This window comes from Arachis ipaensis, chromosome B7, assembly GCF_059453495.1.
Source record: "Arachis ipaensis isolate K30076 ecotype BB chromosome B7, ASM5945349v1, whole genome shotgun sequence".
Classification (NCBI taxonomy): domain Eukaryota; kingdom Viridiplantae; phylum Streptophyta; class Magnoliopsida; order Fabales; family Fabaceae; genus Arachis; species Arachis ipaensis.
In genome coordinates, this window is record NC_142442.1 from 7,852,757 (window position 1) to 7,876,160 (window position 23,404).

At 34.9% G+C, this 23,404-nt stretch overlaps 2 protein-coding genes across 2 annotated transcripts; both read right to left on the reverse strand.

The window, feature by feature from the left end:
• Positions 1-1,971: 1,971 nt before the first annotated feature.
• On the reverse strand, positions 1,972-8,518 carry LOC107609370 (myrcene synthase, chloroplastic). Its single transcript, XM_088493635.1, has 7 exons — positions 8,292-8,518; positions 7,783-8,038; positions 5,829-6,210; positions 5,128-5,346; positions 4,509-4,650; positions 3,448-3,696; positions 1,972-2,760 (listed from the first exon to the last, which is right to left on the reverse strand). The coding sequence occupies exons 1-7, from the start codon at positions 8,373-8,375 to the stop codon at positions 2,464-2,466; spliced, it is 1,629 nt and encodes a 542-aa protein (XP_088349761.1). The 5' UTR covers positions 8,376-8,518; the 3' UTR covers positions 1,972-2,463.
• Positions 8,519-15,311: 6,793 nt separating this feature from the next.
• Positions 15,312-17,186, reverse strand: LOC148550267 (uncharacterized). The gene has a single exon (XM_088494403.1). It carries the CDS (start codon positions 17,184-17,186, stop codon positions 15,312-15,314), a length of 1,875 nt encoding a protein of 624 aa, XP_088350529.1.
• Between the last annotated feature and the right edge of the window lie 6,218 nt (positions 17,187-23,404).

Consider the following 23,404-nt stretch of genomic DNA (forward strand, 5'->3'; position numbering starts at 1 on the left):
ATTATAGGCAACAACAAGAAGCAAAATTTTGCAACAACAATTATATGCTTATTTTCTGATTCGAAGTTTAATTTCAAAATCAGCGAAAAGATATAAATATTAATTGCACACAAAAAACATATCAAACATAGCAAAACTCAAATCGATGGGAAGAGAAGGAGAATACCTTCTTACGACGGAAAAATAAGAAAAGGGGTGCGAGTTAGAAGCGACAGTGGAGAGTGAGATCGAGATCAAGGTGAGAGAGATCTTTAGAGTGAGATCGAGATGAGAAAAATCATAAGAGCTTGACATCGAGAAGAAGGTGAGAGACGGTGAGCTATCAAGAAAAAGGGTGAGAAATAGTGAGCCAGCGACGAAGAAGGTTGAAGGCTTCAGGCAGTAGACGGCAGCTAAGGCGACAATGGCGCAAATAGAGAGGGTGTTGTGCTTCAGACGGTGGTCACATTAGGGTTAGTGAGAAGTGTGAGGAATCTGAAGATAGTGTGGCTAGGATAGGGCTAGAGTAACTGAGTACTTTCCCTTTTATTTAAACTAGAGATGGATTTAGCGACCGATTAGTTTATAACACTATTTTCATATTTTTGTCGCCGAATCGATCGCTAAATTTAGAAATAACGACCACTTTAGCGATCAACATCTTTATAACAACATTTTATAATTGGTCACTAAAATTGGTCGCTAACTTAGCGTAGCGACGAAATTGGCGACCAGCTAATTTTATCCTTTTTTTTTTGTTGCTGAATCGGTCGCTAAATTAAAAATAGCGACCGATTTTGTGGCTAAAGACAAATTTTTCTATTTTGGTTGCTAAATCAGTCGCTAAAATAAAAAATAGCGACCAATTTTAGTGACCAACTTCATTTCGGTCAAAGAAAAATATTATTGGTTGCCAAACCGATTGCTATTAGTGACCATTTTTGTTGGTCGCTAAAATTGATTGCTGAATAAAACTTAGCGACCGATTTAACGACCAACATTTTTTTTTGTCCTAAAAATCTTATATCGATCGCTAAATCAGTCGCTATTAGCACTAATTTTTTCAGTTGCTAAAATCGATCACTGTTCTAATAATTTTTTGTAGTGTGTGTTTGGATTGAGCCATATTGGGTTGGTTGATCGAGTTTACAGGTCACACCCGAAAACAATATATATATATATATATATATATATATATATATATATATATATATATATATATATATATCAAGTATTAATTATTTAATCCTTCATTTAGCATAGAAATGGCACATAAGTAGGATAAAGTAGAGCTTAAATTTTACCTTCATCCTATTAGCGAATTTAAATTCTCAACTCGAAATTTATTCACACTCTAAATCTCTCGATCTTACTTTACTCGATTTGCAAAAAAAAAAAAAATTATTTTTACTCTGATACAATATTTAGTCCTTCTTCCATAATTTATAGTATCAAATATTATATATTTATGATTAGTGAATTGATCAATTGCTTCCTTAGTGGCATTATGTATTTGTATAAAAGACAGAAATTTGGATTTAAATCTTTACTCGCTCATCGTATTTGATGTATTCATGCAAAAGATAAGAATTTGAATTCAAATATTTACTCATTTATTATATGTATATATATATTTTTAGGAACATTCAGGTTATATATTAAATAAGATGTGAATTGAGAGGATAGGATTGGCTTGGTATTCAAACTTAATCCTACTTGCTATAAATTGAGTTATCAACCTGTTTTAACTATATTGAAGTGGATTAAATATTCACAAATGTAAATTGTATTATTGTCGGATCTAATTTAGCATGACAAAACTCTCTTCATTTACTTTTTTCTAATTTTTTTAGTGAGGTTATTTTCTTTAGTTTTGTAAATATTTATAAATAGAGTAACGATTTTATAGAAAAAAAAAATTGAATAAGGATTTTGACTTTGTGTAGTATAAATGAACTTGATTAGAATGATTAATTAAATTGAGTAAAGTAATTTATGAATTTCAGTGAACATTAATTTAGTAATAGCAACATACATCTTTATTATAGAGCAGGTATTACAATAGATACACTGATAGAACACAAGCCACAATACAACAAATGATGAAAAAACTAAATGCAAAATACAAAAAGATTATAAAGACAAACAAATAAAGCAACAACACCTTATGAAGCAAGTCTTCAAATAGAATCTTACTTGCTCTCATCCACCATTCTTGCATCTAATTCTCATGTGCTTTTATTTGTTCCTTTATATCTTGTCTTATTCAAATAATGTTAAACACACACACACATTTAACAATAGAAACATTATGATTTTTACCTTTGAATTTTGTTTTTATTTATAATTTTGTTCACATTAAAATCAGCAACTAATATTTTTCTCTGACAGAAAAATTACTTGCAGATTCATGTGAAAATAATTCGCAGGCAAAAATTTGTAAATAATTTGCTATATTTTTTAGTAGTTCATAGACAAAAGACATTAACATGTAAGAGGAATTGGTCGAATGATTAATGACAATATACCACTCTTGGCTTCAGAATCTTGAAAAGTATGGTAATCTCCATGATCATACATGGCTAATACCATTCTTGTAAGGCCTAAAATAGAGTCTATGAAATCTTGAGAGAGAGAAGAATGATGAGCTTCTTTGTTTATGTTCTTCCAGAGTGTATTTATAATTGATCTAACATGCTCACATGCCTCTGCCTCTGAAGCTCCACTTTTGTTCATGTAGCATTCAATTGATGAAGGAGCATCTCCAGTCTCTTTCTCACGCTAAACATCAACAACGAAAATACAAAATATTATTCGTATGCTAAAATTAGTCACTAAAATCAATCATTAATATATTTGTGTATAAATATATGTGTGGTTTAATTTATTTTTGATATGTATTTGTATTTTAATATACATTTTATACTAATAACTAATTTTAGTAGCTGATTTCGGTAAAAACGTAGCATAATCGATACACTAACATTGTTAAACCATTTTAAATTACTGACAAATTAAATTCAAGGATTTGAATTATCATTCAAGTAAATGGAATGATGGACATAACTGTATATATTATCGAAGAAGAGCATAAAATATTTTATATTATCAGTTATTAATATATTATTTAAATTGAGAATTTAATTTTAATATATAATTAATTATTATAAAAAAATATTATATTTCTATTTAATTATATATTGTTATAATGACAAATAATAACTATTTTATATATATATATATTACATAAATAACAATTCAAAATAACATATATAAATGAATGATTGCGTGGTAAAAAAATTTAAATTATTAATGAATTAAATTAAACTTCCAAAATAAATCTTAAAAAATGTTAAAAATAAAAAAGTTTAACAAGTAAAATAGAAGATAGTGCTGCTTTTTTAAGACAATTCTTTTGTTCCAATGAATAATCATCTTTAATAGAAGAAGATATTTTAGTTTCCGTACCTTATATGTACCAAGGTCATTAACAAGGCGGCAAAACAATGACGTAAGACGAATCATGTTGGGATATTCTTTTAAGGAATCCAATTGCTCCTTTTTTAATGCATTCGGAAGTGTGAAATAAGCATGAAGAAAAAGAACATGTGAGCTTATAGATCTCCAACCATTCTCCAAGTACTCTTCAAAAGTCGGTATATAACCACTATAGTACCATTTTGCCTCAACAAAATATGCCTTACATAAATCTGCCCACTGAACAAATTAAAAGCGGTCAAAAATTGTAAAAATAAGCCCAAAATGATATTAACGCCGGTTTAGATACACAGTTTAATTAAATTTTTTTAAAAAATAATTTAAATAATAAATATTTATATTAAAAATAATTTATAAATAAATTATTTTATATTTATTTTTTTAATTTTAAAAATGTTTATTTTAAAAAAATATAATAAAAAAATTTTATTATGAGAGAAGTTATTTTTTAAGTTTTTCTATAAGTACTTAAATAGTTTTTTAAAAAATTATAATTTTATTTTAAAAAATTGTACCAAATATTAATACTACTATTTTTCATAAATAAAAAATAAAAAATAATTTTTAAAATTTTTTAAACAGGTCCTAAATAGATTTTTAATTAAGAAATTGCAACATAGAAGTTATATATGTATGTCATCATAATTATTAAGAAATTTCACCATAAAGTTGTATAAATTTTGACGAAACTTGAAAGTAATTTGCTACTTCATCATAAAATTAAACTTTATTTTGATTGAGGATTTGGTTTTAAAATATTGGGTTACAATCCTATTTATAATGTTCAAATTTTATGAAATTATTACATATATATGCCTAATAATAGTTAAGATAATGTAGGTGATTCAACAATTGGATTAATTAAAAAAAGTTATTCAATTTGTAAAAAGGTTTGCATGACAGGCATGGCTTATTATATCTTTTGTTAACGAATTATATATATATATATATATATATATATATATATATATATATATATACCAACAAAGGTAATTATTGTGCAAAAATTATATTAAATAATATATACTTACCGATTTTCTAAGGAAAGGAACAATATAAACTTCATTATTTTGTAGACTTTCGAAGGCTACTTCATTAACAAAGTTATTGAGTGCAAGGAAGCACATTTTCATGTGGTATGGAAGGTTGTCCATACCAAAACTTATATCCCATCTAGAATTCATGAACGAAAATTTATGAATTAATAAGAATTTTATATAATATAAATAAGGTTTAATTACTCTGTTGGTTCTTATAGTTTCGTAAAATTTTTAATTAGGTCCCTATATTTTTTTTCTTTTTAATTGGGTCCCTGTACCAATTTTTTTTTTCAATTAAGTCCCTCTTAGTAGTAATTGGCTTAATTTTATAAAGACCCAACTAAAAAAAAAAAGAATTGGTATAGAGACCTAAATAAAAGAAAAAAAAAAGTGTAGGGACCCAATTAAAAAAAAAATTGGTGCAAGAACTCAATTAAAAGAAAAAAAAAAGTAATACCAAAAAAAAAAAAAGAAAAAAAAAGTATGGGACCTAATTGAAAATTTTGCGAAACTATAGGGACCAGTAGAGTAATTAAACCTATAAATAAATATCATTTAGCAATAATAATAATAATAATAATAATAATAATAATAATAATATAATACTTACCTCTCAATAGCTTTGGTAAATAGCTCTAAATCTTCTAAAGTGCCAAAGATCTCATACATATCATCTATTGTATTTACTAAGCAATTGACTTTTGTTACAGCTCTTCTAAAAGAACCAAATTCTGGATTAAAATTTATTCCCACGGTCCAAAAGAAGTTTTCCACCAACCTATCTCTAGCAAAACTTAACTTCTCTGCTAAGTTGGTTCTTTTCCACCACCTAATTAAAGATACAATAAAAAAAATAATTAGGGTTAGTACACAATATTTGAAATAATGATCATAACTCATATTTGAAAAATAATAAAATTTGTTATTAAAATTTTATATATGATAGCAAATAATAACAAGTTTAAAAAATACTGTAATAATAGAAATATAAATAGTAGCTAGTATTTATGTGTTTTTCTAAAGAGGAAGTATAGGGAGCTAATGGAGTATCTATACAATGTGTACAATGGAGGTATAGGAATGTTCGATTCAGTAGGATATCAGATGTTTATTATTTTTCATACCCAGATGGTTATTCTGGATAGCATGGGTGTATTATGTTTGAGAAATTAGTAGTATTTTATCCTGGAAGTTCATTTTTTAATTCATATTGGGTCAAATTAAATAAATAGCTCATTGTACACATTGTACAAATATTCCATCGACTCTCTAGTGGGATTCTTTTCTAAATTCATAATCTCTTGTTATTACCTTGACATATCCTTCAACTCTTCTTGGTAAATGCTTTGAACGATGTTAAAATCCAATTTAGCAAACTGAAGAAGTGTAGGATTTAAATTGAGACTTTTTTCATATGTGTTGATGAACCAAAGAGCCTCCCATCTTGGCACCCTCCAATGCAATGGATACTCCAATGAATGATTGATTAAGAGGGATGTGTAGCTACCATCATCATTTCTTTTTACATGTTCTTTGAGAATTTTTGAACTATATTTTTTTGCATCATCTAATATAGTTTCTTCTTCTACTAAATAAAATGAGGCTTCATATAGTGACAAAATTCCCTCAATGCCAAGTGAAGATTGATGTTCGTTGAAATTGTTTGTTTCTTTGAGAAAGAAATCAAACACATCTACAACAATAAAAAGAGATAGTAATTTAATTAAGGTTAATACTTATGTACTTGCTTTTAAATATCTTTTGTACGTACAACCGTAATTGGGTTTCATAAAGTTAAATATTAAAAAAATATATAGGTAAATAACTTTTAATTAGTTAATTTTAAATAATGGTAATTAATAATTAAAAATTTTGAGGAAAAATGTGGTAGTTAAATAGGAAAATGTGTAACTTTTGAAAAAATTGATAACTATACAGAAAAAGATGAAAAAGATATTGTGAAAAAATAGATAAAAAATAGAAGCGAAAAAAAAAAAAGGGTAAACTATTACTTATATTCCAAATATTAGGAGTATATAGTAATCTTGTCTCAAACTATTTTTCATTCTATTGGTGTTCCAAACGTTTCATTTGAATCACTCAATGTTAGCCCATCATTAACATAGTTAAAAATTACTAATAAAGTGTGGCATATATAATAAATGTTTCATGTAAGAAGCTCCTATAAATTTCATGTAAGAAACTCCAATATGTTACCATTGTTAACAAGAGTTGAACTTCATATATTTTAGTAAAAAAATCTTTGATGCCATGTAAAATGATTTAGAAAGTGAAAGCTAGTTGCAATGTTTACCACATTTTAAACAGTTACATACTTATTATATTTAATATTACATAATTATTTTAATAATATTCAAACATATAAAATAAAATAAATAATAACTAAAAAATATAAAATAAGATAATCTTAACATATTTTAGACTCATTTTTAATTTGTTATTGTCTCCATATGACCCTTAATTATATATAGTTGATGAACAGTCACACGTATATTATCCACTATATCCAACAATAATTGTGTGGATCACAAATTAACACTTGTACTAGCTACTTGCCATGGTTTTTTATCCACTATATCCAACTATCATGCCATCACTATTATTGCAAGGAATTTGCTATATATTCACTTATTTTATTATCTGTTTTATTAATAAAAATATCTTTTAAAAAATATTAGGAATCATTATATTATTTTTATTAATATTAATAATATTTTAGACTAACATCTTAATCTTATACTATTAAAGTTTAGTATTCAAAATTTAAAATTTAAAATTTAATTAACAAAAAAAAAAAATTTTATTAATCATGTAACACTGTTTTTTTCTTTAACTAATAATATTCGATGAACAAAGTAATAAATGAGTAAAAATTAGGAAAAGAAAAGAATTTTTTTAAGAAAATATTATTGATTATTGAACAAAAATTAATTTTCAATCTTTTTCCTTTTATTATTTACATCCACATATTTATGGCATGTCCTCTAATTTAAATTTATTAAAACTTTTGATAAAAAGTGTGAAAAAATATTTTTAAATATTTTTTATTTTAATAATAATAAATTCAAAAATATTTTTAAATATTTATTTTAACAACCAATAACTGTCAAAACTACTAATATAATTTTTTTGGAAAAATGAATAAACATAAAAATTGTTCTACTAAATATATTTTTTTAGTGACTCTAAAAACTATTCATGTTTAAAAAGGGGATCAGATTATATATAAGGGTTTAATGAAAACCTGCAGATATATCATATCCATGCTGTCTTAAGAGCCTGAATCCAAGTGCTGTAGTATACAAAATATTCGTATTGAATATTTGCATGTTGTAAATGTTGTCCAAAATGCTCTTTATTTCATCTTTAAAATGATAAGCTACTCCAAGTCTTTGTAATATATCAATAAGCTCAAGTTGATGAACATGATTTTCCACTTTGTAAAGCATCATTCTTACTTCTTCCCTTAACACTTCCCTTTTCTTTATGTATGATTCTTCCTGCATTAATTTTGCAATAATAATTGAGAGATAATAAACAAATAAGTTCAAATAATCTAAAATTATTTTATTTAATATTTATTAATTATTATTAAAATAATTATGTGATTATATATATAATAAACATATATCTATAAATATTATATACATAAAAATATAAATATTAAATAAAATAATTTTAATTATTGTCATTATAATTTTAATTAAATAAATATTAATGGTTGGATATAAAAACATATATAATACTATATACCTTATATTCACTTCTCAGTGATTGAATATATTCATACTTCCAAATGGAAGGTTGCAAATCTCCAAATCCTCGTTCAGCAGCCATTGATGGATGTAAAAGACTGAGACCTTGCTACTTTGAAAGCTATTGTTAGCTCTGTGTGAAGTTTGTTTTTTCTGTGAACTAGTATGTAGTAGTGAATCGTCCTTTATAGAGATTTTCAAGAGCATAACCAGGCTTTGACTTTTCTTAGTCCATGGATGTAAATTAAAAAAATATACAATATATCTAATTTAAAAACTACTTAGATAAAAATGTCCAAAAACATCTTTTTTTTTTAGATATTTTTTAATAATTAAAATTCAATAAATATAATCGATTAAATTATATTATTTTTATTAAAATTAGACCGGATAAATCACTTTAGTTGAAAAGCCAATAAATTAAATTTTGAACCAGTTTAAATTAATATTTTTTTAATAAAAAACAACAACAATATCTCTATTATAAAAAATAATTAAAATACCCCTATATATATATATATAATTTTAAATTTCAAGCCTACGACGACAGAAAAGTAAATAAAGGACTAAAATTTATGATTCTTAAAATTAATATATATAATAGGAGTATTTTAGTTATTTTCTATAATAAAAATATTGTAGTTATTTTTTATAAAAATAATATTAATTTAGACCAAATCAAAATTTAATTTACGATTCTTTCAGTTAAATTAATTTATTTGGCCTAATTTTGATAAAATAACATAGTATAATCAATTATATTTGTTAAATTTTAATTATTAAAAAAAAAGATATTTTAGATGTTTTTATGTGAGTGAACTCCATCTAACTTCAGTAAAAAACAAACATAATTCATATTATTTTTCTAAAAACTATCAACATCTATATATGTGTTTATTATTATTATTTTTTTTTAACAACAAAAGAACACACCAAATATACTGTACATTAAATAATAAATTATGCTTCAATTCCTTTTTTTTTTTTTTGGGTTTGATGGATTGGACAGCTTCAATTCCTTTTAGTCCTGATAATTTACATGCAAGGATGCTACCCAATTTGCGATTTTGTAATGGAAGGAAGCAAACAAACTTCGAAGGAAACAAAAAATAGAGGGAGATATTTTTGGACAGGAAGAGGGGCACATTTAGTTTAATGTGCAGCATTTTAAATGGGCAACACGAGTAATAAAATGTCAAACTTATAAGAAAATCTCTGAGCATTGTATTAAACATGGTCGCGGTGGCTTCATGTGTCATCTCAATATACAAGTCCAAAAACCTAGCTGGCCCACTTCTAATGTGATCTCGTTTTAAATGTTAACGAATGTTTTCATGACAAAAAAAAAAGAGCAATGTTTCCAGACCTAGTCAAAAAACCAAAAACACATTTTTATAATCTTTAATCACTAGAGTAGAGTGGCCGAGGCATTGCACCAATGGCCAATTAGTTGGCCTCGCAGAAGCCACATCTCAGGTTCGAATCTCAGCTATAGCTGGATAATGATAAAACTTTTAGTGTATATAAATAGATGTGTTGTATAATTTAGAATTGGGAGGCTCATATGATAAATGGCGAGAAGTCATCTGAATGCATTACTGAACTGTACGGGCGCACGGGTCATCAATGGAGCACCAAGCGTATCTGACAAACATTGTTGAGCCAATTAGCAAGTCATCAATGGACCACAGGTTAAAAAATAATAGAGTGAATACCCATCCGACCCTTGACAGGGGCCTCGTTGTCCTTTCGAAGTAATTGTCAGGAGTCGGGTTGGATTTTTTTTTGTCAGGGGCCGAGTTGGAGTTTTTTTTTGTCAGGAGCCTCGTTGTCTTTCGAGGTAATTGTCAGGGGCTGATTTGGATTTTTCTCAAAATAATATTTAATTTAAAAGATATAATAATAAATTATTTTTAAAAAATCAAAATTTATTATAAAAAGTAAGTTATGCAAAATTTAGACACCAACTCATAAGAGACATGCATGAATTGAAACTTCATTATAACTAGGGCAGCTCAGCTAACACATTGGTAGTTTTAATATTTTTATGAACAAACTATTATTTTTAGGAAAAAAAATAATTTTCATATGTTAGAGGTATATAATTATTTAGGTATGATTTTTTATTAATTTAAGTTTTTCTAAAAAATAATTTATAACATAATAAAAAAATTTCTAAACCTTAAAAGTTTAGAATTCGATTTTTATTATTTCTGATGAAAAGAAAAAAATAATATAAAATAAATAATAAAAAAACTTATGCAAGAATTTATATAAATAAAAAAAATTTGTCCAAAAATGTGTTAGAAATTTAATTATTTATATATTTTTTTATTAAATTAAATTTTTGAAAGAAATGATTTTATAATATAAAACTGATAAAAGCATGTCACAAATTTTTTTCCCACTTGTAGGAGAAAATGGGGATTATTTGTTAGGAATTAAAACACTTTACCTCATTTCTTAGCATTCTATTTACTTGTTCTATACACAAGCATCTATCTATCATTTTATATATCGTATTATTATTTATTAATATATAAATTTCCATTTTATTTTTTATTTTTTATAAATTATATTTCCTTTTTTTTTCTAGCACCCCAAACTTCAATATATTCAAGAAATTCACGTATTTAACCATAGTTTATTTAGGTATTTCACCATATTGTTCCTTTTATAACTAAATTTTTTAGCCAACACTAACAAGTCTTCTTAAGTTTTAAAATTTCTTTTAGGTACCATGGATGTGGAGATTAGGATCCACGCATGCATATATAGGATGCTGCCGTCAACCCCGCCATTTCTGTCGCATTAAATTTCGGGCAAAAAATCCAAATGAGTCAAGGGGAGCTCATTTTGTCCCAAATCAACCAAATCAAAATTTAAAACCTGAATCCACTAGAACTAATTTTTATATAATTCGAATCAATAGGATTTGAATCAATTTTCCAAGTAATTCGAAATGATTTGATTCGAATTACTTTCAAGAACCATTTCAACGTAATTCGAATCAATAAGATTCGAATTATGCATGTAAAACTCCTTAGTAATTCGAGACAATAAACTTCGAATTAGGATAGTGTAGTTCGAATTATATCAATTCGAATTAGTGGGAGAATGGCACACGAGTGAGGTTCGAATCAAATTGATTCGAATTAGGTGAACTTGGTGACTCAAAGTAATTCGAATCTACTTGATTCGAATTACAAGGATTTCGGCTATATAAGTAGTTCGAACCAAGTTCATTCGAATCACTTTCTCATTCCCATACCCCACCAAATCCCAGAGAAAACGACCAACATTCGGGCCGAGTTAGACCGGAGCGGCATATTCAGGCGATGGGGGACGATCCTGGGAGGCTTTATCGCTTGGATGGAGTTGCTCATATCGCCGGGGTGATCAACGACGAGGTTAGTGGTTTATGATGTTGCGCTGTTGATAGTGTTTTTTGGTTAGTGGTTTATGGTAGTAGTTGATGAAAGCGGTTTATGATAGTCATAGCGGTTTAGGATAGTGGTTTAGGCTAGTGGTTTTTTTTAACGATTTTTTATAGCGATTTATGTTAGTGATAGCGGTTTAGGATATTGGTGTAGGCAAGTGGTTTTTGTTAATGTTTTTTACTAGCGGTTTATGTTAGTGTTAGCGGTTTAGGATAGTGGTGTATGGAAGTGGTTTTTGTTAATGGTTTTATATAGCGGTTTAGGTGAGTGTTAGCGGTTTAGGATAGTGGTGCAGGCCAGTGGTTTCTGTTAGTGATTTTTGTAATTGGTTCTTGTTAGCGGTTTTTGTTAATGGTTTTGGATAGTGGTTTTAGTGACAGTTAGTGGTTTAGGTTAGTGGTTTATGATAGAGGTACATGCTAGCGGTTTTTGTTAACGGTTTTACTTGTTAGTGATTGTTGTATTTGTTAATGGTTTTTGCACGTGGTTTATGTTAGCTGTCTGTGTATACAATGTCGATCGCTGGTTTACTATATGTTGCGTTGCACGATTTATTTTTTGGTTCTGTATGAAGTAAATTGTATATGTTAGTGGTTTGTGCATCTGTTCTAATTATGCGGTTTATCTACTGCCCAGTCTCGGCGTTGCATATCCAGCGTTAGGCGGCAGCAGGGGATGCGTCTTGATGAGAGGTACGTTCCGTACTTGCAGATGGCCGGATTGTACCATCTTGCGAGACTGAACGACAGATGGTTTCGACTTGACGAGCCCCTAGTCAGCGCATTCGTCGAGAGGTGGCGGCCTGAGACACACACTTTCCACATGCCGTTCGGAGAGTGCACCATCACGCTTCAGGACGTCGCATACTAGCTGGGTTTGCCAGTGGACGGACATTACGTCAGTGGTTGCCTGACAGACTTCCACCTTTACATTGAGGGTGGGAGGCCAGCTTGGTAGTGGTTCCATGAGTTGCTTGGTGTTTTACCTCCCGAGAACCAAGTTCAGAAATTCGCAGTGAACTGCACCTGGTTCGAGGAGACATTTGGAGAGTGTCCCGAGGGGGCTGATGAGGAGACAGTTAGGCGCTTTGCCCGTGCCTATATCATGATGTTATTGGACACGCAGCTGTTTGCCGACAAGTCCGGCAATCGTATACACATCAGATGGCTACCATATGTTGCTCGGCTTGAGGAGATGGGTGGCTACAGTTGGGGGTCGGCGGCCCTTGCATGGTTGTACCGGTGCATGTGCTGGGTCGCCAACAGACATGTTGTGAAGTTAGCTGGACCTTTACAGTTACTGCAGTCTTGGATCTTCTGGAGGTTTCCTTCTTTTAGGCCTACTGGGTATGAGGCGTTTAGCTGGCCCCTTGCCTCGAGGTACCGTTATTGTTATGTATTATGTTTGCTTATTGTATTTATTTGTGATTATGCAAGCAATTTCATGCATTGTAAAGTGACCCATGAACGCATTAACATCTTTAACTTCTTACGCAGATGGTCTGGTTACAATCCTGGGATTAGCAACAAGGGACCTCGGGTACAGATGGCTCGCCTGAAGATCGACTTGTTACAGCCTCGCGATGTAAGTACGCTGATCCCATATCTTTATCCAGTTGTCCTTTCAGTTTATATTTTGTACCATAATTATCAAATTGTTTTTACTTGGTTTTTTTCAGTTCATATGGATGCCCTATAGCGCAGTAGACGTCATCCAGGTTGTCCATCCGGAGGTCTTGGAGCCTCAGCATACGATGTTATGGCGGTGTGTGACGTCCCTGATTTATTTCGCGGTGGTCGAGTGGCATCAGGTTGATAGAGTTCTACCCCAGTTTGGCGGCGTTCAGCCCCCACCACGTCCCGCCCTGAACATCGACTTCTTGATGTTGAAGGACGGGAGAGGAGGTGACCGTTGGTTCCCATCGCACTTACCTGACTGGCATCTTCACTGGCAGGAGCGTGCGGAGCACATTTTACAGTTCGACATCGTGGCCGACCTCGGTCACTCGCATGATTTCTTGGCATGGTGGCATCAGCACGGAAAGAGGTTCCTATCGCCAGAGATGCTCCTGGGGGATCCGAGAGGTATTCCTATTCCAGAGGAGGCGACGTAGAGGGGTGCAGGCCGAGTTCCAGAGATGGACCGAGTCGATGATGTTCCTGACAGACGTCGTATTGAGAGGAGAGCTCGAGTCGGGACACGTCGTAGCCAGCGTGAGTGGAATTGGGTGGAGCATGCTATGGATGACGTCGAAGATGCAGTTAGGGGTGGCGGGAGACGACGTGGTCGTCGAGGCAGGAGGAGAGGGGCTGCTCCTAGAGAGGGTGCCCATCAGCCTGGGGGGATGCAGCTGGAGGAGGTGACGCAGCGGGGGTTGATAGGCCCCATCATGGCGAGTGGTATGGATCTGGTATGGGAGATTCTACGAGTCACACTGACGCTAGGCTTGGGGGTGGACCTCTTGGAGATTATTTCGTCGGTGTTCCCGGTGACGATTAGACCCTTCAGGAGAGTACTCCATGGGTGAGTCCGGGCTCCATGTTTCCAGACTTCCTTGCTAGTGATGGCGTTGTCGCCGAGTTTGGTGGACCGCATTTCCTTGAGGATATCCGGACCATCATGCAGGAGGATGAGGCTACACCAGGACGGGTTCACACGACAGTGACACAGGCACCGCTAGGTGTAGATCTGAACGAGCCAGCCACGGTACCTCCTGTGCCTACTTTTGGCCTTGGTGGGACACTTGCATCGGCCCAGACCATGGGGTCACATTCAGTTGCCGGCCCTTCATCATCCAGACCCGTCCATGTCCCGCCTAGGACCCCGACACAGCCAGCTCCGGATGACGACAGCGACTCCATTGAGGACGAGGAGCCGATGATACGGAGAGGTCAGAGGACACGGGTTCCACGGCGGTGTTTCACGGGGTCGCACCTCTTTAGATGATTTAGGGATAGTGGTGTATGTCGTTTCTGTTATGTTTATATTATGTACCTTCTTTGTTGGTTATCATTGTTATGTATGGTTTCGTTAATGTATTTGTTCATCCAGCATTTAGCTTTGATGTTATGTTATGTATTATCAGTCATCCCATGAGATTGTGTAGTTTGTTTAAGTAAGTTAACTCCGTAATTAGAAAGACATTCAACATACATATGTGGTACGAGTTACAAGTTTCATCACTTATAAATTACAACTCAGTTCCACGTAGAACACTGCTTGATAACTGAAGTAAAATACATCTGCTGATAATAAAATAAATAAAAACAGACGCACCAACGCTCCTACTCATTCCCAGCTGTCCCGGTGGGTCGTCCGGCTTGCGGACAACTCCGACGAGTGTGTCCTGGCTGCCTGCAGAGGCCACATCTCTTTGGCCGGTTCGGATCTGCATCATCCATGTTGGTGCGAATGCGTGTGGACCTTGGAGGACCCTCCTTCGCACGCCTCATGTTCGGATCCGGTATAACGGTAGGCCCGGCATACGGTGGCCAGAAACCTTCCGGAATCGGAGGTGTAAATCCCATCTGATAGACACCGAAAACCGAACTAAGGCGATAGACCTGGTGGACGTAGGGCTACCAAGTAAGACGTGAATAAGCACAGCATGCCAATGCGTGAGGACACGGGAAACGAAGTGCTTGGAAGTATCCACAATCACAAGTCTGAGACCCTAGTGAGACCCTGTAGGTACCAAGTGAGAATGAACCTGTCGGAGTCGTCTCTGCCACGGTGTACTCCGAGTTATCCCTATCATAAACAGTCACCGTGAAGCACCTGGCTGTCTTCAGGTTGGCCTCAATACACTTTATTAGGTATTGACTGAATTGTTGTCCGGTACGCATCTGAGCCTCGCCCTCCCTCCCCTTACGGACAAATAGCTCAGCCAGCCTTCCGTATGTGGCCTTCACCAGCGAGCACACAGGGAGGTTCCTTACCCCCTTCAGGATTGAATTCACACACTCAGAAATGTTGGTCGTCATGTGCCCGAATCTCCGACCCTCATCACAGTACTGGATCCACAACGAATACTCAATTCGGTTCGCCCAGTCACACATTGCCGGATTCTCAGAGCGCAGAATGTCAAACCAGTAGTCGAACTCCACTTCGGTCTTCGCATATGCGGCATTAATGAGAAGCCTCCGGGCATATTTTCCCTTGAAGGTTAGGGCGAAATTCGCTGCAACGTGTCGAATGCAGAATGCCCGGTATGCAGCCGGAGGTAGCCATCCCCCATCAGGAGCCTCGAGCGCTGCCTTGATGCCGTTATGCCTATCTGAAATAACTAACAGACCCGGCTGAGGTGTCACGTGCTCACGGAGGTGGGAGAGAAAGAAAGACCATGACTCAGCATTCTCACCCTCAACTAGTGCAAATGCCACAGGGAGTATGTTGGAGTTTCCGTCCTGTGCAATGGCGACTAGCAATGTTCCCCCATACTTGCCATATAGATGGGTGCCGTCAATACTCACCAACGGCTTGCAATGACGGAATGCCGCGATACAAGGAGGGAAAGTCCAGAACAGCCTATGAAAATAAGCCTGAGAATCGTCCACCTGTCCCCCAACTAGAACAGGGGAAGTCCTGAGGACAGCTACAGTGCCAGGCATGGTCAGCTGAACTCCTAACACCCACCGAGGGAGCTCGTTGTACGACTCATCCCAATCCCCATAGATGATGGCAACGGCCTCCTGCTTCGTCATCCATACCCTCCTGTACGTAGGCCTGAACCCGAAGTGTGCGGCCGTGGCATTTTGATGCACCTTGATGTTGACGGATGCATCAGCCCTAACCATTGGCATAATGAATGTCGCTATCACATGGTAGTCCAGACTCCTATGGTCGCTGGAGATGGAGGTGGCGAGACATGTATGCGGTCTGTTGTATCGCTTCACTTCCCAGATGCCCTTCCGCTGTCGGAGACTCAACCGAATCAACCATGTGCACCCATTCCCAAACTCAGAACACTTTCCCACATACCTGCGGTAGTCAGACTCAACGACCTTGTACTGGACCCCTCGGCGGATGCTGTAAGTCTTCACACTCAACAGCGCCTCGTCTTTATCCTGAAATTGTTGGCCAACCTGGAACTCCGTCATACCTGCAGACCCTTCCGTATCTCTAGCTCCAAATCTAGCGGCCTGCCAAGGATTATCGTCCTGCCTCATTGCATCCAGGTCCAACGATGAAAAATATGGTGGGTACTGCTGTGTGCCAGAACTAGATCCACCTGTAGCTCTTCTCGGATCAGTAGTTCCAAGATCATCGCCGCTCTCATCAGCGATCATATCCGGCTCGACATCGTCGTCATCTGGATCATCAAACAAACCCTCACCAACACCAGCCGGTGTAGGACACTGCTCTTCGGTCGGAAGATGTTCCCCATCTCGAAGCTCGTCTCCAACATTGCCGCTGAGATCAACAGCAAACGATGGGGAGGCAACAGGCTGCATCGGTGACTCATACACAGGAACGGATGATGAAGCAACCGTAGGTCTCGAGCTCAAGCCGGCAACCGTGGCTATAGTATTGGGATTCCGGTTTGAACCGCCCGAGCTAGATACCACATCAACCAACTTTGCCAACAACTCTGGTGTCCTTACCTCGGGAAACTGCCTACGACAAAGAAACATGACCTGCAAATCCTCATCTCTCCCGATCGTGAAACAATCATACTTCACGGTATCATGGAGCACCGTGGTTGGGATGCGGTAAAAATTTTTTTAAACCTTTTTAACTCCTACCAGACCAAGCTTCTCCAGCACAGAGCTAACGAGAGCATCATAGGTGGTTATTGGCCTCACAATAATACATAGGGGATCTTTATCAGTGAACTTCACGCTAGACCGAGTTTTCCTCTTAATCGTGCCTCTGTGGTGTACCAGCACTAGAAAACTATCCTCACTGACCATCTCTCCTCTTTGTTGAGAGCAACCTCAGTTCACAGCATATATATATATAGAGCTCCGGTTCATTGTAATTCGAATCAACTAATTTCGCACTATATATATATATATATATATATATATATATATATATATATATATAATTCGAATCAATTGATTTCGAATTACAAACCCAAACTAATTCGAAACAATATGTTTCGAATTATGTTCACGTTCAGCCTATCTTAGTAATTCGAATTTACTTAATTCGAATTATTCAAAGCTAATTCGAGACAAGTTGTTTCGAACTACTAGGTGCTCATGCATGCATGTAATTCGAGTTAAGTCACGTCGAACTACATGTGATCTTAATTCGAATCCAGTCGTTTCGAATTATATAATATTTCCTTCTGGTAGAATGGTGTCTAGGAATTCACTTTGGCTGATTTCCGTAAATTCTCCACTCCCATGTCTTAATAAGGTTTTTTGTCCTTAAATTTCTGTTGCAAATTAGTTGTTATAAAAGTTTAATAATATTTTAAAAATATAACTAAAACTAAGTTATATTCTTTATTAGTTAATAATAATTTTTAATTTAATCATTTTTTATATTTTACTTTTTTAAATTAAAAATTTGTTAAATATAAAAAATATATATAATTTTAATTTTAATTTTAATTTTTTTTAAATATTACCAAAATTTCATAAATCACCATAACCACCGTCGGATTTAGGGGGCCTAAGGTGGCCATGGTCCCCCATTTAAAAAAAAATTAATATTATTAGTTTATTATATATATATTATAGATTAAATATATTTTAGTATATTAACACACTAAATAAATTTACATGTTAGAAACTTAATATGTATAAATTATAATGTGTATTATAATATATTAGTAGCAATTAACAGATAAGTTAAAAAAATAAAAACGTATAAATATATAAATAATTAAAAGTTATTAAAAATATAGATTTGTATTAATGTAAAAAGTAACAACTATAAAAAAATTTTTATTTTGACTCTTTCTTTGGTAATAGTAACAATTATATAGATTTTTTAAATAATAAAAATTATTAAAATAAAACTTTAAAATAAAGATAAAAAATGAATTTTTAGTAGATTATATAATTATATATACTGAAAAAGAGAATGCTTCAAAATTTATTTCAGATGATAAATTGATATTTTAGTTATATGAAATATCACAAAACAAATTTAAAAATACCAAAATTTTAAAGTATATAGTTAAATGTTAATTTTTATATAATATAATTATTAATTTTGACCTATATACTATAAATTATATTTTGTTAATTTTTTATTATATTATTTTAATTTATTTTATATTTAATTTGGCCCTCTTATAAAATTTCTGGCTCCGCCACTAACCATAACCATAACCAATGAAATCAATGCACCTTATTGTTATCCAGCGATAATTTATATTTATTTAGTAGTATATAGCATCCCTAATAAGCAATTCGTGGCATAGCTGCTTTTTTTAGTATATAGCAAGTTGATATATATAATACTCTTCAGGTTATAAATGCTTGCTTTGTTTCCATAGCCTACCATTGGTTATTATTGCCACACTTGAAAGATGGAGAAGAAGGATATTTAGGAGGAAATGAAGAAACCTTTTTGTTGTTTATGTGATAGTTCTTCTAAGTTTTAAGTAGGAGTAAACTATTATTTTTTTTATGAAAGTTTAAAATATTAACAAATGTATTTACAAATAAATAAATTATTATATTTATTTATAAAAATAGATAAAATTATTCAAATATTAAAAAATTATTTAAAAATTTTAAAATATTTTTTAACATAATCTCATTTTTTTATTTCACGTCATCATTTCTCTAATCTAAAATCTTATCACCATACCACTTAAATCCTTAACTTTTTTACTACTATCCAAATCTTTTTTTACTCCACACCATTTCTCGTTTGCTTCGCCACCTCTGCCGCCTCCTTCCCCGGCAGCCCCCCTCTTGCGCCTTGTTCGCCGTGTCACCGCCGAAGCTTCCAAGAACGATCATGTTTTATCCTTTGTCTGTAAGTGCAAGCGCCGCTCCATCTTCCATTGCTTTGTCATCATCATTATCTCTGTCATAGGTTTTCGCAAGGTCCTCTCCTACCTCGAAGCCTCCATCGATGACATGTGCTGGCTCCTCTCCATCTTTGACGTCGACAGCTCCGCCACGGCTGCAAGTGGCGGTGGCGGCATCGTCCTCTTGTTTCCATCCTCTAATCGTTAGCAACAACCCCATTTTATTTTGGGTACAGTCTTTCATTGTTAGTATTTAAATAGGTCAATTGAACGATAGGATAGAAGCTGCTAATAAACTTGCTTCGCTTGTGAATGATAATGATAAGAATAAGAAGATCATTGTTGAGGAAGGTAAGATTTGTTCAAACTCTTGAAAGAGAATAGTGGTGGTGGTGGTGGAGTTTGAAATTGAGGGGCCATGATAATATGGTGGAGTTTGTTCTAATTTTTTATAAGTAAAAATAATAGTAGTTTATTCTTTAAGTAGTTAATCTTTATTTTGTCAGTTACTGTTGTTTGGAGCATATTTAGACATATTTATTTGTGGTTCTGGAGATTGTACTTATTTTTTAAATTATCGATCTTGTTCTTATACTGTTGTCATATTAGATATTCTGTTAATTATTTAATTTTGACCTTACAGTAGGACTACATTGAAGTTAAATAAAACTTTTTTAAATTTAAATAGAACACTTTAAATCTTAAAAACCAAAATAGGATTACATCCAAACGTAGAGGACTAGTTTAGTACTTTACCCATAATATAATTATTTCAACATTTTGACAAAATAAGAGTATCCTGTGATTAAATAAAAAGTATCGTATAATGATTACACAATCTTTACCTTTTATAATAATTTTTATGTCTGATAATCTTTAATTTGAATAGACACATTTGTGCTTCAAGGATCAAAAAATAATGAGAGAACGAGAGAGTGAGAGAGCGAGGGGGGGGGGAACACCGGGAGGGGTAGGTTTCAAGAAAATGGTAAGGATCCTAGGGTTTGGAACAGAGAAGAGTATCGAAGACTGGAACACGAATCTTTCTCCATCTTTGTGGATCAACTCCCAGAAGACATTTCAAAGAGAGAGTTGTATCAAAGAGAGAGTTGTATCAGTTATTCAACTGGACTGGGCGCATCAATGATATCTATCTTTCCCGAAAACGAAAAAATGGAAACATCTACATGTTTGCATTCATACGCTACACGACGAAAGGAGGGGCTTTGAAAGCGATAACGGAGATGAATCAGCTGAGACTGTGAGGTAAGGTGATCTTTGTGGGAGAGGCGAAGTACAGAAGGACGTCGGAAACTGCAGATAGTGGAGAAGGTTGCCGAGGAGAGGACAAGCAAAACCCATCATCTCAGAAGGTACCTGGGGAATTAGGGGTAGACGTCACTATGCCACTTTCACATGGGTTAAGCACGAAGGAAAACCTGCAGAACATGGTGGGGAGGACAGATATGACTAAGATAGAAGCTGCAGTGGAGGTAGAAAATTTGGAATGGCTGCGAAGAAGCCTGGTGGGGGTCACGACGAAGCCCATTGATTTCGCATCGCTGAGGGAAATGGTAGCGAAGAACTTGCCTTCTGTTATCCAAATTCGGGAAATGGGGGCTTGTAAAGCTCTGTTGACGTTTGATAGTGTTCTCCATGCAGACAAAACATACACTTTTAAGTTGAATGTTCTGCTACAAGCTTTTCACAGGGTATGGAAGTGTAAGGAGTCGGAGCGGAGTGGATCTCGAAGAGTGTGGCTTGAATGTTTCGGGGTTCCGCTTTGCGCATGGTCTGCTGACACTTTCAAGAGGATAGGAGGACAATGGGGAGCAGTAGTTGGGTGTGCAAAAGAGACAGAATTGTGCAGCACATTCACGGTAGGTCGTGTACGGATCGATACGTGTGTCATGGATGTGATACAACAGAGGATTCAGATTATTGTTGGTTCTAAGGCTTATGAAGTTTTGGTAAAGGAGTGTGGGCATGAAGCGTCGAACATGCAGTACAAAGAAGATTTATTGGATAATGGAACCACCAACTGGGAGTCCTTGTATCATGATATAGCAATTACGAATGTCGGAAGGGATGTGCCGGGTCCTTCTAAGGAGACCATTCACGACGAAGGATTGCTGATGATGGTGGAAAGGAGGGATGAAGACGACAAGGGTAGAGTTGTAATTTCTGATGATTATTTGAATGAATGGATTAATTGCAGTGTCAATCACAATTACGGAAAACTAGTAACGTATCAAGATGTTAGAGGCACAAATCAGGGAATTTTTTATCTTGGGGGTGATAATATGGCAAGTTATGATGCCGAATCGGATAGGACAGTTACCTGTTTATACACTCCAAGACGTAATGGACTGGAAAGAGTTGACAAAAAGGTGAAACAAAAAAAAAACAAAAAAATCAAGGCTGCTCAATGCGCTGGGCCAGGACAAAAAGCAAGGGGCTAGCTTATAACTGTGACGGGTTGGGCCCAGACCCGTTGGATGCTGGACATGACCCAGATGGATAGGGGGAATCGAGGCTGGCTTGCACGGCGTCCCCTGCTGTGCAGCAACGCTTTGACGTCGCTGAAGGGAGCTTCCTTGGAGACGAGGACGGGGCCAGCGGGAGACGAAGGGCAGGGCGTCGAGAGAGTTGCTCGGTTCGCGGCGGGGAGGGCTGTGACCAACCAGATTGAGAAGATGGCGCTGCTGTGGATGGGGGGACAGGACTGGTCAGTGGTGCAGCGCTCCTGCCAGATCGGGTTAGCGATGAGGGGAGGCGCGGCGATGCACCAAGGTAGGCGACGGAGGGCAGTCCCGATGCAATTGGAGAAGACGACCTAACTGCGGCTGATGGGCTGGCTCTGGAGACTCGTGCTGCTGTACGGCGCAGGGAGGTAGGCACGAACTGTGGTCAACTGGGAAATAGGCAGGAAATCATTCGGGAAGAGAATGGAGGGAGCTGGGCTGTTGGGAAGGTTGGGGAAGACATGGGAGGTGATGGGGCTGGGCAGGAAAACTGCGAGGAAGCGGGAGGGGACAATGATGAGCAGGGACTAGAGGAACAGATAATGGAAAATAAATTGACTTTGGCACTGGCAATGGAATCAGGGGCAGTGGTGTATGAGGAGGAGGATGACATTATGGCCATTCTTCAAGTGCAGAACGAGAAAATTGCTCAGAAGAGAAAGTTGGAAAAACAGAAGGCGAAGATGAGACGGTGCAGACCCAAAAATAAAAACCAAGTGTGTCATCATAGTTCTAAATGAATTTCAGTTCTTGGAATGTTAGGGGGTTACGGGGTGACGGGAAGATGAGAATGGTAAAGGACTTAAAAAAGAAACAGAACTTAAGTATGGTAGGCTTGATTGAGACTAAAAGGATGGTAGTGACGAGGTTTGACGTGGCACGGATTTGGGGGAATGATGGGGCGGGATGGGATTATGTTGGCTCGAATGGTGCATCTGGGGGACTTTTGTTGATCTGGGATGAACTGATTTTTAGAAGGAATAACTGCTATAAGGGGGATAGGTGGTTGTGTGTTAAAGGAGTCTTGTTAAAGCACAATTTCAACTGTGCGTTTTTCTTGGTCTATGGTGCACATAGTAGAGAAGAGAAGAGCCAGGTGTGGGAGGAGTTGAGCTACATAGCTGGCCTATGTCAGGTCCCTTCCTGTTTTATAGGAGATTTTAATGAGATTGCGAATGTGGAGGAACGGAAAGATACCACTAGTCTA